Here is a 22,856-nt window from a genome sequence, read left to right as displayed (position 1 = left end):
TAGCTGAGAATGAGATATATTTTATAAAATTTACACCAAACTCGAAACAAGGATGTTTAGTTTTCCGGAAAATTTTTAATCCTTGTCATCACTCCGTTTAAAATAACACTGTACTGGGAGTTGGCCAAAACATTAAAAGACAATGAACGCTGTCTTTCATCGGTTTAGCCCAAATTTCATCAGTTAATGTGAATGCTTTAATAGCAAGCTTTAACACTATATATTTTGACGCTGAGAAGAAAAGATGGTACGTGTTTTCTTAATCATATTATTTTCTCACAATTCCTCCTCATTTTGCATTGAAATTTTTGGCCCTTAGGCCTAACCTACTTTTCGGGACCTAGTCCTAGCCCATATATCATACAGTCATAATATGAGAAAGGCGCTTCCTTGAATGCCAGCTTACCAAGACTATGTCCTACATATTGATTGATTGTTGGTTTGCTTAACGTCCAGTGGCAAATATTTCATGCATGTTCAGGACGAATGTCCTACATATAGTTTTTGTCTAAAATAAAATAATAAGTTCAGATGGAAAATGTTAAGGCAGAGGAAAAAAAGGTCGGACAAGTAAACAGGTCAACGCCATATCAAGCTTGTCCGACAGGACAAGTAAAATCATTCTGTAGAAAATTAATTAAATCCAACTTTGATGATCAAAGTAATAAACAAAAAACAAGAAAAGAGGATAAAAATAAATAGTAATTTGACATGTTTACTTGCGATCGATAATTAAAACTGGTTCTTTGTCAGATACTTTATAACAGATAAAACGCATACTATTCTCGAAACCAGTCTTACTGATCGAAATCAGCGGTGCGCTTTGTAGATAAGGTAACAAGACAGTTCGGCACTGGCAAGGAAAGGAATTGGCTCCATGTTTATTAGACAGTTTGGCACCGTTTGAGACATTTCGGAACCAAGAAAAACCAGTACCTCGTTTTTCCCCATGTTATTCTGCATGTTCTGTTGCTTTATAATAAAAAATTTTATTTAACAAAAATATTTTTAAAATAAAAATGAAGAAATTATTGACCATAAAATTCATAAAATCATATGATCATATTTAGACAAAACAATATTTGATTGTGTTTGAATAAACATTTTAATATATTAAAACAAAGCTGATAGTAGTAAGGCATTAATCATAATAATCAATATTTTATCAACATAAAAGACCAGGATACAAACCAAAAGAGTGTAGACTGACAGGCCTACCAGACTGTGCCTGATGTGAAGAGTCTTTGGCATTGATAAAAACTAGAACCTTAGTCCTGTGACTAGACATATGACTAGATTCAGTTGTTCTCGACTAATATTTTTGAAAAGGATATTAAGAAATATAAATCAAATTTTGTTCTATTGTTTTAATTCATTTTGTTCATTGAATCAATCTAAAATGCAAAAAAGGATAATATAAAGGTTTTTTTTTTGGACAAGTTACAATTCCATTCGGACAAGTAAGTTTTGGTATGTACTTGTCCTATTGGGCAAGTTGGAAAAAAAGTTATTGTAGAGGCCTGTTTATATCAAAATGACCCTCCTTTTTAATGGCATCCTATATTAAAATGCATTTACGTTTGATAACTGTATATTGATTTGGGGTATGATATACATGTACATATAATACATGTTATATTGAAATCTTACATTATTAATGGTCAATTATTATATTGAATTAAATCAATTCATCAAAGTTCAACAACCATGTGTATATATAACGATAAAATATAAAATCATTTTTTAAATATGGTATACATATTAGTATAGGTCATTCTTCTTAAATATTTATATAACTATAGGTACTGAATTTCAGTGAATGTTATATTAAAATGGGTATGTTTTATAGGCAAAAAAAATGGCACACCCTTACAAACTAAATATTGAAGTAACCCCACCCTGTGCCCCTCTCCCTCATTTTGAGAGCAAGCTAGGTTCTCACCAATTTGAGTGATTGATTGTTGGTGTTGCATAACCACCAATCTTCAGCAGGAAAACTGACAATCCTAGTCCATTAATATGGATTAAGATAGGAGTTGAAAGCACCTTCCTCATGCAGGGTTTAAACTCATATCATCAGTGTTAACAGGTATAGTGATACAGTAGATGAACTACTTAGATCACTGGATCAAATATACCCCCTCCCCTAATTTTTGCTAGAAAATGACATGATGACCTTATTGTTCAATATTTTTAAAGCTACATTTGACATGTTTGATCTGTATACTCTCATGACTCTACTCGATTTTGAATATAATTGTTATAAACATTTTTATTATGTTATTAAATAGTCTTTATAGTGTAAAAATTCACAAAGAAAGAACATATTATTGTAGTTTATACTTTCATTGTAATCTAGAATAATTCTCAGTAAATTGTTCTTATATTTTCTTATAAGTTACTTACTTGTATACATGGTATATAAATGATGCAGTATAAAATTGAGAATGAAAATTTATAGATTATTTGAATAAAAATATATGTGTTTAAGAAATGCTACTGACTGATTTTAACAAATTAATCTTTATTGACAGGAAATGAAAGAGGTTGAAGAAACAGAAGAACTTGTAGCCATAGCAACCAAAGCTGTCCAGTCACATGAAAAACTTCACCTGCATTTGAAAAGAAAAAGATTGAGGAATGGACCAAAAGATGGTACACAAGCACAGTTCAATCTTGCCTACTTAGAAAAAAAGCTCTTAAGATTCCTGTTACATGTGTTATATAATTTACAAACCCTGCTATAAATATAGATTCTACCACTGCATCAAGTGTGATACGATATTTATCCACTCGAGACAGTTGAATTTTTAATATTTAAAATTTAACTGTCGAGAGTGGATCAATATCGTATTACACGAGATTTGGTGGTGGAATCTGTTTCTCTAATGATTTTCAAACAATATGCAGGCAAACTTATTCCGTCTTTTCGAATGATCTGTAAAAAGATGTGTTCTTTCTATGTGACGTCATCAGGCATGGTCGCCTTTTTTCATGCCGTCACAATTGGAAATTCAGAGGAAAGCAAGTAAATTCGACGTCATAATCGGATTTTAACCAATGAAGAACTGAGATCAAACGAACCTCACGTTGATTAAATTTTTTTTTATACAATGGGTGCAGAAAGGGATAAATTGACGAAGAATTAGAGAAATAAAATTATATGGTCTACTCAAATTTAATGTCAGATGTTGTAAATATATTGGAAAAAGCTTAGCTTTCAATTGCCATAATTTCATATTTTCAAAGTCTGTCTAAGGTCAACTTTGCCTGAAGGAGTTGGAACCTTAGTTTCTTTATAATTTCTGTATTTACATGTATCAAGTGAATATTTAAGAAAGGTTTGTTGTAAATGATGTCAGTACTGAAGCACTGACTACGGCGCTGATGATATCCTTATAGTCCACCAGCAAATGGTTTATACACAGTGCTTGTAAAATGAAAATGTGTACACATGTAAATGACAAACTCAACATGAGCTGTGATATCTTTGGATAATTAACATGTTTAAGAAAAATGAATAAATACCTGATCATGGCCCCCTTTTGACATGTTTGATTATAAAATTATTCACATGTTCATGTAGTTATACATCCTAAGTAGTTTCAATTTTTTGGGTATGAGCAATTTATTAAAATTATGATAAAGATAAATTCTGAAACGAGATTCAGACACATCACATTTATAAAGTGTTATTTTCATTCTGATACTGAACGATACTACCTCAATGAAATGGTCAAGTGAGCTGCACTTCTACCAACCAGATTAAAAAGTGATCTGCCTCTTGTTAATTTTTGTTTGTTGTTCAACACATATAGTAAGCCCTTAGTTATTCCTGAATAAAATGCTTTGAATCTATATATATATATCTACAAATATAAACAAGTCTAAATTGAAAACAACATTCAAACCTATGATTGCGTTGGATAAAAACCGCAATTTTTATACATGTGCATGTAAAACAAATTTCTTGGTAGAGGGGTCTAAATACAGCACAAACAACATTTTCCAAAAGACATAAAAAGTGAAAAAGTATATTTTATTATTATTATATCTACAAATAGACATATATTCAATTGACCTCGTTTTAACTATGTCAACATCTGACAGTTCTCAAATAATTATTATATACAATTTACTTTTTCAGTTCTAATGAAATCCATTCAAACCTTAGATAATTTGAGAGAAATCAAAGCAACAGCAGACGGTTCCATAGCTGGGTTTGAGACTCCACAGATCCAAGATGGCTGCCTGGTTGAACTGAAACAATTAACCTTGATGAATATCCCATCAACTGTTACTGAAGATACTAAATCAAAATTCCAAAAACTGATATTTGAAACTTTTAAAGGTATCTTTATGGATTTGACATTGGGATTTTAAGCCTTTATTTGATAGAAATCAGATTTTATGGTGGAACGAAACACCTTGACTAGAATTAATTTGGCTCGTTTAATTTTCATAAAATTTTTACAAAATATTTACTTTGATCCTTTGACAAAAATATAAAAATTTCAAAAAACTTGAAACCACACACTTTATCGGAAAAATTTCATTGGATATATAGCAGTTTGACAAACACTAATTTTGATCTTTGAGTAGCTTGATATTTCCTTAACAATAGAACATGATTAAAACATTCAGCTGATTTTTACAGAGTTTTCTCCCTGTAGTGTTATGTACCACCTTAAGATAATTTTCCTGTAGCTCAAAATTACTGCATTATATGTGCCATATGGTAACAAAACCTCAAACTTAAAACACCAAAAAATATTTCCAGTTCAGAGAAAAACCAATACACTTGTTTATTTATTTATAAGTAATGTATTATATACAAATCTCAAATCAGTGTAGAAATAGGACAAACGATATGTTTGCTATTCTCACAAGTTTTTTGAATGATCTGTTGTCGTAACAGAAACGTAAAGAAATTTTCTGAAATTAATTATTTCATTGTTTTCATATTGATTGTACATTCATTTAGTTTTTACCATTGATTACAGGCAGTTGTAAGAAAATTCTTTGTGCTGTACTGGTTACCTGCCCTTGGTATGAAATGACACAGAAAGAGAGAGGGGAACAGGCACGACATAACACAGTCTATGTTATCTATATGTCAGATGATGAGCAATCCATGGCTCCTGTCAATCAACATGTTCTAGATGAAGCTTTTGTATCTGATCAGGTATAAAATAATGATAATGATAAGTCATGCCATTTGTATCTTATCTATTTAATTCCTTTTTCACGGTGTAGAATGGTAACAGACTCGTCGAGTTTTTTCTGTGTTTCCGCTCTAATTGGGTTCGACAACGGACTTATCGCGTTTTGATTCAAGACAGCATGACACACAATGAGCCACATAGATGATAAGAAGTCGTAAGTTTTGTGTTTATATGATTACGGAAGGCACAAATGATCTAAGTTTGCAATATTCTTCATTTTGCTTCGGTACCACTCATGGCTTTTTCAAACAGCTCCACACTAAACAGGACAACCGGCCGAACACAGTTACCAATGGTATAGTTTCCGTTCATAAAGCTTTAATATTTGATATTTTTTGTTTTTGTATGCACACAAGTGGTTCCCATATGTATTTTGCATGAAATAAAGGAGAATAAAAAGTCTACAATCTTGTATACTGTGTATCGGAAACGCCGAAAAAAACTCGATAAGTCTGTTACCATTCTACACTGTTTTTTGCCGCCTTATCAAACATCTAGCGAAGATTACTGATCAAACTGGTTAAAGATATGTGTGCTTTGGTTTGTCTTGTATTTCAGTTATGTTTGAGCTTTTGTTTCATGAGGAAGACCTGACTTTAAATTTAGGATGAAGAATAAGAATAAAAGCGCAGTTCCTTTGCTTTTGGTTTTCTCAGGTGGGAGTATGCACTTTTGCGTTATGCATTCTTCACAAACAATTTTTTTGTCTTACAAGCCTGAAGAAGTGGTTTGCTATAAGATTACTTTGAATTTGTGTGGCTTGTGAGGCCTATTGTATGGAATCTTATACTGCCCAACAATAGAAACAACATATTTGCTGTCCTTGGCATAGGGCTTGTTATTAATCATAAACACTGGTCATGAATTAATACCTTACTTTTCAATTATATGTGTGTGGATTTAATACATGTACGTGTATTGAAATTGATTTTTTCTACAGGGGTACTTGTATTCAGAGGAGCTGTACCATTTTGTGTATTTCTTAGCTAAGGGAAAAACCAAATGCTTAGAAGTTTTGTATTGTCCTGAATCGGCTGTCCTGTATGAGGATGAAGCCTGGATAAAATTGAAGAATAATCTACAACATAGTATGGCTATGGGTAAGTGTAAAATGAAAATGTACAAAATTATTTGAATTGACTTATAGCTTGTTTAGGAACATTACTTTCTCCTTGGGAAAAGGGGGGGGGAGTTGATATCCAGTATACAGGGGTTCAAATTAGTGTGGGTCTGAGTTCAAGGACCTGTCTTATGGCAAAGTGCCCCTTTTATATTTGAATTAGAAAAGTTTTAGGATCCTTGGACTGACAGCAGCAATTACAATTTCTGTGGTTTCCATTACAATTTTTTTTCCTTTAGGCATTTCAGTGGTTCACAAAAAATTTCCAGCTTTTAGTAAACATGTTTAACCCAACCACATTCTGTATGTGCCGGTCTCAAGTTAGGAGCCTGTAATTCAGTGGTTGTCGTTTGTTGCTGTGTTACATATTTGTTTTTCGTTCATTATTTTGTACATAAATTAGGCCGTTATATTTCTCATTTCAGGGCCTTTTATAGCTGACTATGCGGTATGGGCTTGCTCATTGTTGAAGGCCGTATGGTGACCGATAGTTGTTAATGTCTGTGTCATTTGGTTTCTTGTGAAGAGTTGTCTCATTGGTAATCATACCACATCTTCTTTTTTGTAAATTCCACCAACTGGTAAGAATTTTAACAAAACATTTTTTGTGATTATTGTATTATATATATTCTTCAGGTGTGAGAGGATTCATAGAGGCATGTAAAGGACAATCTGTTGCTGGTATAGGCAAAAAAGGAAAAGATGGAAAATTCAAAGTTAAAGATACTACAACTTGTCAGCAGTTCTGTGATAGTTTTAGGTAAGATATCTCTGATATGGATATTTTTGGGGTAAAAATTGCATTCATGCAATCACATCTCTTTTGTAGCTGGCTTGATAGTTTTCAATATTCCAAACTTTATCACTACTTTTAAGATACACAAAATGTAGTGCATTGATCATCAGTCAGGGGTACTACTTAAACAAGTGATTTCAGAATCACTTCCTCAAGTGATTTTGGCTGTGAAATATTAAAAATTTTCACACAGACTTTTTAAAATCACTGAAACAAGTAATAATTATTTTAGAAGTTAAAATGTAATCACTTTAATAAGTGTTTATAACATTTTCTTGATATTTTTCCCACAAGCTTGATTTTTTTATTGGTAAAAAGACAACAATTCCATTGAAAAAACAACTATGTACATGCAGAAATTTTCTTTTGCTTGATAAGCCTGACACTTTAACAGTTTTTTTAAAATATGCAAAAACTGGAATAGTTTGTAGATCAGGTCATAACCTTGAAGTAGATCATTTTAACTCTAAAGAAAACCAATCAGGTTACCTAATATTGTTGATCTTTGTCTGATAGTAAGAGTAGTTAATGGATTTTTGATTACAGAAAAATTCCCAAGGGTACTTTTAAAAGCTTTAGCGCACTAACTTACTAACTTACATTTTCTGATGTCAGACACGTGAAGCAATGAATGTGGTTTTTAATTTTATAGATGCTTTTGTGCTTTTTTGTAAATAATTGCTTGTTTTGATATTGTAACACAGTGATGACTGCTGTACCCATATTTTGACTATTTTATTTATAATGTCTGTTTTGTTCATGCATCGTTGTAAATATAACAGAATTTGATAAGACTGTCGTACAAGTGAGAGGTTTAGCGCTATAAAACCAGGTTCAATCTACCATTTTCTACATTTGAAAATGCCTGTACCAAGTCAGGAATATGACAGTTGTTGTCCATTCGTTTGATGCGTTTTGTCATTTGATTTTGCCATGTGATTAGGGACTTTCCGATTGAATTTTCCTCGGAGTTCAGTATTTTTGTGATTTTACTTTTTACTGCCCAAGCGCACTGGTGAAATTAATATACAAAGAAAAAGGGATAATTGATTTATGTAGGAAAATTATAGAAAAGATTGTGAAAATATGGAAAATCAATGAAATTAGCATTTGAAGATCAAAGGAAACATCAAAATCACTTAAATAGGTGATAACTGAATTTATCAAATCACTGAAATAAGTGATGACGAAATCACTTGTTTAAGTAGTACCCCTGACTGATCATAACATTCTATACATCCTATCCATGAACATTTCCAGAAATTTATCAATGAAATTTATGTTCAGATATTCTAGTTACAAAATGATTTCATATTTAAAAACCAATCAACTGTTGAAAACACGTACATGTATTTCAGTACTATAAGTTTATCCGTCCGTTCGTCAGATCGTCCGTCTGTCCCCTTCAGGTTAAAGGTTTGGTTAAAGTTTTTGGTCAAGGTAGTTTTTGATGAAGTTGAAGTCCAATCAACTTGAAACTTAGTACACATGCTCCCTATGATATGATTTTTCTAATTTTAATGCCAAATTAGAGTTTTGACCCCAATTTCACAGTCAACTGAACATAGAAAATGATAGTGCCCGCTTCAGGTTAAAGTTTTGGTTAAAGTTTTTGGTCAATGTAGTTTTTTGATGAAGTTGAAGTCCAATCAACTTGAAACTTAGAACACATGTTCCCTATGATATGATCTTCCTAATTTTAATGCCAAGTAAGAGTTTTGACCCCAATTTCACGGTTCACTGAACATAGAAAATGATAGTGCGAGTGGGGCATCCGTGTACTATGGACACATTCTTTTTATACGACCGCAAAAAAATTTTGTGGTCGTATATTGGTATGACGTTGGCGTCGTCCGGCGTCGTCCGAAGACACATTGGTTTTCGCACTCTCACTTTAGTTTAAGTGAATTGATCTCTATGAAATTTTACCACAAGGTTCAATACCACAAAAGGAAGCTTGGGATTGATTTTGGGGTTATGGTACCAACAGTAAAGGAATTAGGGGCCAAAAAGGGGCCAAAAATAAGCATTTTTGTAACTTCCAGACATAACTTGTGTGTTAGTGTATGGATCTCTCTGACATTGTAACACAAGGTTCCATATCACAATAGGAATGCTGGGATTGATTTTTGGGGGTAATTGCCTCAATATTTTAGGAATTTGGGGCCAAAAAGGGGCAAAAAAAAACACATTTTTCTAGTTTTCAGACAATAACTTGTGTTCAATTGAGTGTATGGATCTCTCTGAAATTGTACTGCAAGGTACCATACCACAAAAGGAAGGCTGGGATTGATGATGGGGGTAATTGCCTCAATATTTTAGGAATTTGGGGCCAAAAAGGGGCCAAAAAACACATTTTTCTAGTTTCCAGACAATAACTTGTGTTCAAGTGTATGGATCTCTCTGAAATTGTACTGCAAGGTACCATACCACAAAGGGAAGGCTGGGATTGAGTTTGGGGGTGTTGAATCATAAGGGGGTTCAAAATTTGGGGGGGGGGATTTTTTTTATTTCCTTTTTTTTCTTTTTTTCCTTTTTTTTTCTTTTCAAATTTTCCATTTTAAGTTGGTTATTTCTGATTTATATTTAAAAGCAAATAATAATGATATGGTAGGAGATACACACCAAATAGGATGTGTAAATTATTATATAATAAGTATTGTGCAATAGCAAGAAATTTTCAATTGCACAGTATTGCACAATAGCAAGAAATCTTCAATTGCACAGTATTGCGCAATAGCAAGCAATCTTCAATTGCACAGTATTGCGCAATAGCAAGAAATATCCAATAGCACAATATTGAGCAATAGCAAGAAATTGTCAATTGTACAGTATTGCGCAATAGCAAGAAATATTTAATTGCACAGTATTGTGCAAAAGAAGATACTTCGTATAAATTGCTTATTTCTTGACCAATTTCAATGGGGTTTTATTCTTGAATTCTTGGGGTCTTTAATATGCTGAATCTAACCGTGTATTTAGTTTTTGGATTTTGGGCCCCGTTTTTAAAATGGTCCACATTGAGGTCCAAAGGGTCCAAAATTAAACTTTGTTTGATTTCATCAAAAATTGAATTATTGGGGTTCTTTGATATGACGAATCTAACCGTGTATTTAGATTCTTAATTTCTGGTTCCGTTTTCAAATTGGTCTACATTAATGTCCAAAGGGTCCAAAATTAAACTTAGTTTGATTTTAACAAAAATTGATTTCTTAGGGTTCTTTGATATGCTGAATCTAAACATGTATTTAGATTTTTGATTATGGGCCCAGTTTTCAAGTTGGTCCAAATGGGGGTCCAAAATTAAACTTTGTTTGATTTCAACAAAAATTGAATATATGGGGTTCTTTGATATGCTGAATCTAACCATGTATTTAGATTTTTGATTTTTGGGCCCCGTTATCAACTTTGTCCACATTGAGGTCAATAGGGTCCAAAATTAAACTTTGTTTGAATTCTTGGGGTTCTTTGATATACTGAATCTAACCATGTATTTAGATTTTGGATATTGGACCATAATAGGTGAATGTCCAATTTAAAATTTTTAAGTTGTTAGACCACATTCATTCTGTGTCAGAAACCTATGCTGTGTCAAATATTTAATCACAATCCAAATGCAAAGCTGTATCAAGCTTGAATGTTGTGTCCATACTGGCCCCAACTGTTCAGGGTTCGACCTCTGCGGTGGTATCAAGCTGTGCCCTGCGGAGCATTTTATTTTTTTTATCTCATTGCAATTTTCAAAAAGGAGAAGGGGCATTTAGGCCTGTTTTTGGCCCAAGAAAATGAAATTTTTGACAATTATTGCAAATTGGCACATAATTTTGGAAATGCATACAGCAAAAAAATATACGCGAAAAAGATTTTATATCTGATGATGTCACAATTATGTCATAATATGTACTGTTTTCATGAAAACGATGAAATATACAGAATTTATGCAGTTTTCCATTGTTATTTCCATTATGAAAACATTGTGAGCAGCCAAGAAACAACAAAATAATTCAAGAGAAGCTTTATTATAACTATTGACATAATCTCGCTAAATATAAAGTTGTTTCTTGGATGCCCACATACTTTGCCAATCAAAAATATCTTTAAAACTTAAAACTTGACGAAAATCAAGGAAAATCGAGAAATTTTACAAAGTATACATATTCGTCATGATTTGTTGCCATGGTTATTCGTTAAATGTAAAATTTGTTTTTATTTTATAAATACCTTGTACATTGGTCTAGTTTTACTAATTTAAGAATATGTAAGATAACTTTTAAATTTGCAGTAATATTTGGGCCAAATAAGGGCCTTATTGACCCTACTTTACTCCTTAAGTATCCAATGCAATTATTTATAAATATGATCATTGCAACAATAAAATAAAACTTAATCAAAGAAATACCTTCTAGAAGGATAGAGTATAGTCAAGCTTCTGTCAAGCTTCAGCAAGTACAATGAGATCGAAAAAAACTATTCATTTCATCTAAAATCCAGAAATTATCTCCCCTTTTGAATTTTTTTTATAGATTAATGCAGCATCTACAGAATTTACTAGATAAGTTACCTCCCTTTACATCCTCATTGTCAGTAGATCTGATACCAGAAAAAGGAAAGAAAGGATTGGAACTACTCAAGTTATTGTATCAAGTATGTAAAATTATGTATAAACATGATAGGCACAAACATGGATGCAGAATTTATTTTACAGTCCTTTTTCAATGTTTGAAAGTTTGGTTTTGGCCACTAATGGTTCATGTCGAAGTTCACATTAGTAGTTGCATAAAAGTAGGAGACATTGAGTAACAATAAAAATCCTTAGTTGAAGAAAAAGTCATGACCATAACCAAAAAGACACAAACCCCATCAGAAAGCTGTGAGTGAGGGATGAAATCTATTGATTCTGCAAGAATGAGCAGTTACTCATTTTAAAATCAGATAAAAAGTTGTAATAGGTAATAAGGCATTGCACAGGTGGATAGCTGTCTCTTGTGTAAATTGTATGTTACTTAAGTACATGACAAATGTGAAAAATTGAAAGTTCAAGAGAAGATTAGACTGCAGGTAATAAAAACAGTACAATCATTTACAAATAAGTTACATCTTTTAAACAACACAAAAAAAATTTCAGATGTACATGTAAAAATTGACCCAGTTGTCAAATTTCCTGTAAAAAATAAGCATTCATCCCAAATAATACAATTATAATTTATTTGGAGTCTTACAGCTTTTTTAAAGGGGGGAAATAATTTACTAAAAATTGTTCCATTTTACCCAGGGTTTCACACTAAGGTCATAATTTGTTTTCTTTCTTCTTTCATTTTTAAATCAACCCAAAAGTCGTTTGCGAAACACGTTCTGATTGGATTGTTGTATCTACTTCCTTTCAGGATTAGTAGCGGAAATTCCCAAACAGGTACGACTGAACATTCTAAAACGCTGGCGATCATTGGCTTACGTATATGAACTGACCAATAGAATTATTCGGGGGAAACCACAATGTTTACGATTTTGCGGGCATGCACATATGAAATAAATAAAGACGACGAAAATAGTACCATTATACACACACCTCGGAGAAATTAACGTCTGACAAAGCTATACAAAAACACAATATTTCAACTTGCCCGGCGGACAACTAGGTGATGGGTTTCACTTGCCCGCTACAGATTTTACTTGCCTCAGGCAAGTGGGATAGCGCTTATTTTGAACCCTGGGGGGAAAAACTTTTCCCCCATGTACATATTTTCAGTTTTTCATTGAATTGTCACGTTCCTAAAAAGAAATAATATAAAAGTTTTAATTTTTAGAACACAGATGTTTCAAAGAAGGATATTTTTGAAGTCTTGACCTCATGGAGAGATGATGTAATGAAACAAATAAATGAAATTAAGTTTACAAATGGACAGGAATTTGAAACCATCGTGGGTAAATGGCAGCTGGAAACAAGATTATATGGAAGAAAAATTACGCCATTGAAAAATGGTAAATATTTTTTAATTCTTAAGAATGATTACACATTTGAATTGGGGAGTTTTATCATAAGCAAATTAGTTTTATCTATCTGTCCTGAGAGTAAGTAAATTAGAAAAAAGTGTTGTTTCCCCTTAAGGGCTGTTCCATTAAAACATACATGGTACCCAGGGAAGGCACTTTAAAAATGGGGTAACCACCTATAGAGGCATATCTTAAAATTTCACTTACATTTCCACTATGAAAAAACAGATGACACCCACCCATAGTTGAGATTTGGAAGTGCCTTCCCTGGGTCCCATGTATGTTTTTATGGAAAAGCCCTAAATTTCTTAAGTGGTAAATTAAAAGTAAATTATGGAATAGATTGATCAGTTAATAACCCATTTAATTCTTTTTGGCTCATTTTTTTCACATTCTTTTATGTTTGCACATTGTTCTGTATTCTTTATTTTGGAGCAATTCCTTTTTCTCTATTCATCTTTTTTTGCCTTTTATTCTAGATCTCTTTTCTTCATTTTATTGCTCATTATACTATATAAATAACACATAGCTGAGAGGGCAATAGAGCAGATTGTTACCCCCAGGAAAACATTGTCAACCGAGGTTGACAATGATTAATCAAGGGGTAACAATCTGCTCTATCTCCCTCTAAGCTATGTGTTATTAGTCCCCTACGGACGAAGTCGAAGGGGACTTTAGGTTTGCACTCTGTCTGTCTGTCTGTCTGTCTGTCTGTCTATCTGTCTGTCTGTCTGTCTGTCTGTCTGTCTGTCTATCTGTCTGTCTGTCTGTCTGTCTGTCAGTCCGGCAAATCAGTTTTCCAGACTTTATTTCTGCGTGCTTGAAGATATTGATTTGATATTTGGTTTATTGATTTATCATGACAAGTTACAGGTCAAGTTCAATTTTCACGTTTTTAGCTTTTGTCTTTGTTCAGTTAAAGCCCTTTCCCTAGAATTAAATTTTTGATGAAATACTTATCAATTAGTAGATTTCTGTTCAAAGGGAAATAACTCATTTTTTAAAGACAAAATGACATGTAGAAGTTAAGCATTGATTTTAATTTATTGATGTAAATTCAATTCATTGTTCTTTAATTTATCTATTTTGATTGGTCTGCACGAGAGGGTGACATTAAAAAAATTGTCTCCCACTGTGCCATGGGATAGAGTAAATTATTTCCCTCGTATTAGCCAATCAAACTTTGGCATTTTAAGGTAAAGTATAATAATCTATTTTGTAAACCTCATATAGATCCTCATATAGTATTGAGGGATGGTCCAGTCTATTGTTGAAGTGAGTATGTTGACTTTTTTTGTTGTTGTTTTTTTTATGCCTTTTTTATTTGTTAATGTTGCTCTTTTCTCAATATCAATAAAACAGGGCAAAACTTTGTGAATTTAGAGTGTTATATGTTGAAATTTTTCAGGTTTAAGTGATGATCATAGTAAACTATGCAGCCTCATGGCTGAAATTGGGGGACCAGTTAACAAAATGGAACCAGAGCAAATTATATTAATAGCCAGAGCAGGCAGTCATATGTATGGATTATCTACCCCTGAATCTGATGTAGACTATGTTGTTATTTATGCAGAAAAGACTGAGGTACGAACTACTACTAAACAACGAGAATTTCTGAATATTTAACTACAAAAATGTTTTAAATATAAATTTTTTATCAATATTTAGAAATTTTCGGGATGCTGGTCAGAAATCTTCAATGCACAGCAAAAAAAAAACAAAACTGAAGGGTCACAAATTACTACGCATTTAAGTTGAAAACAAGAGAAGAGAATATCCTTCAGAAACTTTATTAGGATGCACAGGTTTGGAGTGATTAAAATGAGAAAATTTGTTAGTGAATATATAATCTTATAAGAAAAGCAATTTATCTACCTTTTCAATGTAAACAAATAATATTTAAAAAAGACTCTTATGCTTCAAACTAACTTGAATTTAAGGATTTTTGATGATCTTGTTTTTTTACTTTTTTCAGATATTATTACATTTGTAGTTTTATATATTAAATATATAAACAACCAAGAGATAATCATTTCCCGCCAAATGTTAAGCAAAGGTTTAACATGTCAATTTATAAGTTATATATGTAATTTATTTTGCCAATTATTTTTTTTAATTTGATTCACACAGACAAAATGTATTTAAGCATCTAAAATTTAATTATTATATTTCTTTTTTAGACTGTTTTGTGTGCATGTAAACCATTCAAAGACAACTATGAAAGTCGAGGACCAACAAAACCATTTGAATATGGTGCATATGAGGCTCGATTGTTTTGTGAAATGTTATTAAAAGGAAGTGTTGTTATTGTGGAGGTAAGTGAATGTTAATGAGGTTCTTGATGGGGTTAACAGAAATGAGAATAATGGTTGCGACAGTAAAACTACCGATGGACGTCCGCAAAGTTTCAAATACAATACAGTTATCTCTTAATTCTAATGCAAGTATTTTGTATCAATGGTTCTGATTGAATGACAGTAAGCTTAAATTCTCTATCTCCTTGTCTGTAACTAAGGCAGCCGACATTTTGAATTGCGGAATGTATTGACATGCAATTTTTACAATAATGGTCTTACTTGGAGACAAATGGGCCAAAAATATCAAGAATAGAGATAAATGAGTAAAAAAAAAATCAAGAATAGAGAATAAAAAGGTGTTAAAATATACAGAATAGACCTTGATAAAAAAAGAATGCAGAAATGAAGAACCCCCATCTACACTCATGTAAATCTCAACAGTTTCTGATGGTGAAAATGGGGGGGGGGGGGGGTCGTGTTTAGAACACATTTGATTACACTCCTGATATTAGAGGATCTTGATGAATGGCTGTTTAATGACCAGTGGCAAATTAAATGCATATTCAAAAAGAGAAAATTTTGATGTGATATTATGACAGCCTCTGCTTGGTATAAGACCAACACAATGAGTCAGATTTTTTACCATCAAAATGTTGAAGTCATCAGTGATTTATTTCTGATTTCTTATTTGGTTCTGATAAATTGGATATTTGGATACTGTAAATTCAGAAATTATTGCGAGGTTTTTATTAATGCTAATAATGAGACTGGGTGAGTATCGCAGTAATAAGAACTCGCATTCTGATATCTGATGCATATATCTGTATGCAGCTTTTCCTGAAATGTCAAAAATTAATCTTGCATTTAGGTCCATTCTTCAAAAATCGCCATAAAATCTGAATTTACAGTAACATGTTGAGATGAATTTATCATTAATACATGTTCTAAGTTTAAACTTTATTATGGAAAACAACCTTAATCTAAAAACTTATACCTTGTAAAGTCTGCACTGGTACATTGTCCACACCCCCCTTTTCGCCACGAGAATCCAGAAAAAAAAACTTTTTGTAAATGCTTGAAAACATCTAATGAAACTCCAGTCATGATCGTTTGCGGTGTTTTCATGGAAAAACCTGTTTTCCATCATAAAGTAGAATTTGAAAATGCTTTTTAGTGATTCTGGGACACTCCAGGAGTGATAAAATAAGTCAAAATCACCAATTGGGAAAGCTGTGTTTCATATTAACTGGAAGTTCGTACAGCACTTGTAAATCGAAAATAATTACAATGAGAGTGCAGAAAATCCGTACTTCATAATTATTATTAGAATACGACTTTGATATTAAAACAGTTCCATTCTTTAGTTAGATACTTTTAATTTAAAATATATCCATTATATTAATGTTTGAATGATCTTCAGCTACACGAAAAGAATAACCGATTACGTTTTGTAGTTTATACATTGTAAAGCATAAGCTGGTTCCCTGCTGATTTATATACTTTTTTCATTCCAGTAAATACAAGCTGATTCTAGTTTATGTTATACAATGCTATGAAAAGAAATGAGTTATTTGTAATGAAGCATTAAAATTTGATATTCATCAGTTAATATTGGATTTTGAATTAAAATTGCATATTAATAATATAATTTTAAATAATAAACATGGCGGAATGTAAACAAACCTCTGGAAATTGAGTTTTTGTCTCGCCTGCGAGGAAAGTCGCGGAAAAGCGAGACATAGGGATTGCTTTTCCAACGACGGTGTTGGCATCAACAATTGTTAAGTTTTCTGCTTAAGTTAGTTTGATAGGAACTACTTGTGATAGATCATTGATATTTGATATAAAGTTGCATGACTATTTTGAGGCCCTGCCCCCAAAGTCTGAATTAATAAGCAATTTTCAATGTTTAATTTTCTGCTTGGGTTAGTTTGATAGGATCTACTTGTGATAGATCAATGATATTTTGTATGAAGTTGCATTACTATCAGTACATATCTGTTTGATGACTATTTTGAGGAACTACCACCTAGGTCATGGTCCAGTGACTTTGAATTAATTAGCAATTTTCAATGTTAAGTTTTCTGCTTAATTCAGTTTGATAAGATCTACTTGTGACAGATCAATGATATTTTGTTTAAAGTTGCATTACTATCAGTATATCTCAGTTTGTCGACCATTTCTAGGCCCTGCCCACAAGATCATGGTCCAGCGACTTTGAATTAATAAGCAATGTTGCTGTCCATCGGATTGTCTTTTTTCTGAATTTTATGCGGATTTGCGAGACATATCTCTGTGTCAACAGTTTATTCTCTTATTTCCTGCTTATCATATTCTATAATCCACATCTCTGCTTGGCAATATTAATTTTGGAGAAAAGCACAGACTATACAAGCTTGCATACAGTAATTCATGGATAGACACACAGAACAGAAAACATAGTGCAAATAATTTCATGAGAAGAAATAATTCTTATAGCAAATTTCTCTAATGAAATTTACAAGGTACAGGATTTATGACGATTAGCAATAAAAAAAATGTACCAACATTTGTATACTCAATAATTTGCTTCTTTTGCAGCTAGTTTTCACTGAAGATCACGATTACTGCAGTAAATACTGGAAGGTAAGTAAGATGCTTTTGTAGTAATACTGTGGATTCGTTATTATTCTTTGGATACAAATTTGTGTGGATTTCGAGGGTGAACCGTGAATTTAAATGAGGGTCTGGATGGGGTGTCCTTCATTTCTGTATTCTTTAATTTTTTAGGCCGTTTTTCTATATTAATACTTTTTTCCCATTATTTTTTGGGTTCATTTTTCTCTATTCTTTATATTTTTTACCCTTTATTCTCTATTCTGTAAACCCCCCCATCTACACCCTCTTAAATGTTCAATAATTTACATTTTCTGTAGGCTTGTATGCAGACTTTGAGAAACACCGAAATCAAATAATCAACAAAAATTTAAGTTTTCCTCAATTCATGAAAAGATGTGTAAAAATTGATTGAAAATGGATAAAACCATTAATCTACTTATTAGTCCCCTACCGACGAGGTCGAAGGGGACTTTAGGTTTGCACTCTGTCCGTCTGTCTGTCTGTCTGTCTGTCTGTCTGTCTGTCTGTCTGTCTGTCTGTCTGTCTGTCTGTCTGTCCATCTGTCAGTCCGGCAAATCAGTTTTCCAGACTTTTTTCTTCGTGCTTGAAGATATTGATTTGATATTTGGTTTATTGATTTATCATGACAAGTTACAGGTCAAGAACAATTTTCACGATTTTCGCTTTTCTCTTTGTTCAGTTAAAGCCCTTTCCCTAGAATTAAATTTTTGATGAAATACTTATTAATAAGTAGATTTCTGTTCAAAGGGAAATAACTCATTTTTTAAAAGACTTAAAAGACAAAATGACATTTTGGATTTTTTTCCTTTTCTTTGGTAAATTGTTTGAAGAATTTAGTGGTAGGTTTGTTTGTCATTCTTGAAGATATTGATATTGATTTGATAATTAGTATATAGTTTTATCATGACAAGTTACAGATCAAGTTGGAATTTTGTTCCGGTCTGATGATTTTGTGCAGAGTTATGGTCTTTGGACATAGAAAATTCACTGAAATAATCAGTTTTCAACAGTTTTTTTCGTCATGCTTGAAGATTTTGACTTGATATTTTTATGTTGTTTACACCATGACAAGTTATAGATCAAGTTAGAATTTCGTTCCATTACAAAGAATTTGTAACCGGTAGGGGACTATGTATTGCCAGGCAATACTCACAGAATGCTTGTTATAATATATATATACTGTCCTTTACTGATTAATTGCAATAACCAAATTCCTCTCTGCATTATACTAAAACCCAATGTAAAACCATTATTTACACTGGATAATTTTATTTATTACAGAATTTATGTAAAGAGAAGGAGAAATTTTTAACAGAGAGAACTATTCAGCAGTACTTAGGTTTGATCCGTAATAATTTTAGCATGTTGGACAGTGAAAAGCACAAAGGGTGTCCAAAGGACAGAAAATTATTTTATCAGGTAAGATTATAGTCTAGTTTTCTCTCTTTGATTTGATGTTGGGTTGCTCTTTTATTCATTTCTACCAAAAAGGGGACCAGTTTTAGTGATCTTTTGATAGTGAGACATATTTCTACCAAAAATTGGACCTCATTTTGATTCACCTAGACATGTTGTTGGCAGAGAGCATTTAATCGACCTGTATTAAAGTAATAAAGCAACTAAAAATCATATGTGTTTACTGTGTACCTTGACCAACCCTAAATAATGAGACAGAAACAAAAAATTTTTTCACTGGTTTTATTCTTGGCGGATATATTTTATTTTGATCAACCACTCGCTTAATCCCAAAAATCATCAACAAGTATTGTGTAAAAACGAGTAAAAACATATATGACTGACAAAAACAACTTGGACAAATGACCACTAAACGAAAATATGGGTAAAAGCAATACTTATCTAAAATTCCAATGGAATGACCTAAATTTATGTTCATGTCATATATTTAATGACATTAACAGAACTGTTTCTTCTGTTTACGGTCATGAAGCTGAACAAATGTAAACGAACCACATAAAAAAAGATATTTATAGTACTGTGTGACATTTAGTCAAATCAAACAAACAAAATAAAAAAAACTACCCTCGTACTCAAAACCAGATATGTTTTGTTTGGTATTAAGCCACATAAAACAGACAAAAAAGTTACTATACTATTCTGATTGTAGATATTTCATAAGATAAACTGTGTGGAACAAATAATGAAAGGAAAACTACCTCCTGTCAGGTGTGAAGGAGAAACAAGAGAATTTATAATGAAAATACGCAAAGATCCTCTAGAGGTAACAAGTTTTTTAAATTATTATTTTTTTGTTTCTGTGGTGCCTCGGTGGTTGGGTGGTCAAAGTATTTCATATACTGTATTTATACTAGCCTGTCAACACTGAGTTGTGTGTTCAACCCCGCACATGACAAGTAAGTTTGACTCCAACCTTATTTAACTAGGATTGCCAGTATTTCTGGCGATGGTCGATGGTTCTAGCAGGGCATTTGTCTTTCTCTACCAAAGAAAACTGGCAGTCACAATAAAGCCATAGTGATGCAAGTGATGTCAACATCAACAATTATTCAATCGGTTGTGTCTACACTTTACATAAATTTTATTATACTATTTCCATTTAAAGATCGCCTTGGTACAAACGCCCTCGATCTGATGGTCCTTATAGATGAAATAGAGGCAGGTCCACCAAATCGTATGTCAATTTTGGTCCGTATGTCTGGCGTTTTCAATGTCTCAGTTTTGTGACTTATTCTGGTATTTTGATATACGTGTGCACAGATTGATAGAAAAGAAATTTTTCGGGTAAAATGTTTACTTTGAAGTAGGTTCTAGGGGCTATCCCCAGTAAGCCCTTGAACAAACAAAACGTGACTGACAAAGAAAGCATCCATGAGAATTAAAAAAATTAACAACTGTTTTCCTGAAATGCAATTTTTAATATGAATATCATCATAAAAACAACACGTACATTTAAAAACATAAAAAACCCAATAAACTTAATTGATTGATAATTTTTTGAAAGAATCTGTTCTGTCAGACAAAACCTACATCAATGTCAGACGGAATGTCAGATAGAAACCAAAAGAGTTTGGCACAGACTGTTAATGGCAGATGTTTTTTGCTTTAAGTGTAGAAGGTTATATCCAGTCAGAGTCAAACCAGAGACTGAAAAATAGTGATTGGTATTTAGGAATACCACTTAGGAATAAAAGAAACTAGAGAATAAAGTGCCAAAAATAAAAAGACAAAAATTTTTTCCAAAAAAATATAGAATGGAGAATACTGGGGTGCTTAAATATAAAGAACAGATAATACCGGTAATTGGGAAAATATAAAGAAAAGAGAAATTACCCCAAACATGCCAAACTAAAAAAAGATATACAGAAATGAAGGACCCGCAAACACTGACCCTCATAACAGCATCAGAGGATCCATGTGTCAATAAAGAAGTTCATTTAAGTTGAATATCAGCAATTGACGTTTCCCTTTGCTTTAAATTGCATGCAGGGATTTTTTTTTGAAATTTGTACACAATATTTCACACAAATAATTAAACTTGTGGATTATTTATATTTACCATAAAAGTAGTATTAGACATACTATACATTTGTAATAGGCTGTTAAATAATATGATTATCTTCTGTATTATAATACCAGAACAAATATTGATTAAAAAGGAATATGAAAGCAAAAAATAGTCCCCCCCCACCCCAGGACAATTTTTTTTAATATTATGTGGGTGGTTGTATATGAAATACCAAATGTTGTTCTAATTTATTTTTATTTCTGTGGGTGGTTTGGGGTTGAAAACAGTGCCGTCCCTGGAGGGGACATAGTATTTTCCGGGACAGCCCCTTAGAACAGTGCTCTTAAACATGTAAATAAATACAAGTTTATCTATCTTTCAGGGACCACTGTCTAGAGAAAACTTGTACAAGATAGCAAAGGACAAATTTGACAAACTTTTAGATGACTTAGTGTCTAGAGAGAAAAGGCTGAAGGAAAATATGGATTATACTTATGTAACAAATTGGTTGCTATCTGTTAGAGGAATATGTGATTGAATATAATGTGCAATATTTTGCAATATTTTAAAATTTTTTTAATAAAAGTCCTGGTGTTAAATTTGATATTTGAAAAGATGGGAGCGGAGAAAACCCATAAGAGGAAGAAAGATGGGACAACACAATGACCCATTAAAAAAAGTAGAACAGAAAAATAACAGTTGAGCCTCCTCATGGGGTTTTAGATTATGTGAATACATGGCCAATTTTATAGTGATTGATTACTAGACCGAATAATTTCATTAATATTTGATTATTTGATAATTTAGGACTATTTTTGATTATTTGATCATCTTATTTAAAAAGATAGTTAATGATTATGTGATTATATTGGCAAAACATTTGTGATTATGTGATTACTTGGACACCCCCATGAGGGGCCTCACATTTCACTAAATACTCCTGGTAAAAAAGAGGGAAAAGATATCAAGGGGCAATTTAAATAACATTAACTGAGGACACAAATTTACCAATTAAAACACAAAAAGTTCCTATAAAGAAAGCTAAAGATTGAAACCAACAATTTTTGTGAGCAATTTATTTATCGCAAATTTCAAGAGTAGAAAAATAACGTGAATAGAAATTGTCGCAAATAAGTAAAACTTGGATCTCTCCTTATTTAGCTACATCAAATTTTGAAAATCACGAAATTAAATCACCACAAAGTTGGCTAGAAAGGGCAAAACATGAAATAAAGTATCCACAAAAATAAATTGGTATACAATACTAATGAATTAAGGTGCTCCTGAATTTCCTGCACTACTAGTTACAGCTGCCATGTTACTT

General features: G+C 32.2%; 1 protein-coding gene across 2 annotated transcripts; it reads left to right on the top strand.

Annotated features, from left to right (window-relative positions):
• Positions 1–137: 137 nt before the first annotated feature.
• Positions 138–22,131, top strand: LOC127721312 (uncharacterized). Of its 2 annotated transcripts, XM_052228045.1 has the most exons (14): positions 138–247; positions 2,535–2,655; positions 4,148–4,351; positions 5,004–5,185; positions 6,166–6,325; positions 6,982–7,105; positions 11,665–11,785; positions 12,946–13,120; positions 14,541–14,716; positions 15,313–15,447; positions 18,010–18,054; positions 19,330–19,467; positions 20,174–20,287; positions 21,915–22,131. In XM_052228045.1, exons 1-14 carry the CDS (start codon positions 245–247, stop codon positions 22,068–22,070), a joined length of 1,854 nt encoding a protein of 617 aa, XP_052084005.1. In that variant the 5' UTR covers positions 138–244; the 3' UTR covers positions 22,071–22,131. The 2 variants fall into 2 exon arrangements, with proteins under 2 accessions (XP_052084005.1, XP_052084006.1); XM_052228046.1 differs by lacking the exon at positions 18,010–18,054.
• Positions 22,132–22,856: the final 725 nt, after the last annotated feature.

Source organism: Mytilus californianus, unplaced genomic scaffold (assembly GCF_021869535.1).
Source record: "Mytilus californianus isolate M0D057914Y unplaced genomic scaffold, xbMytCali1.0.p SCAF_12, whole genome shotgun sequence".
Taxonomy (NCBI): domain Eukaryota; kingdom Metazoa; phylum Mollusca; class Bivalvia; order Mytilida; family Mytilidae; genus Mytilus; species Mytilus californianus.
The sequence above is the reverse complement of the archived record's forward strand: the minus strand, read 5'-3'. Positions and strand labels throughout refer to the sequence as shown.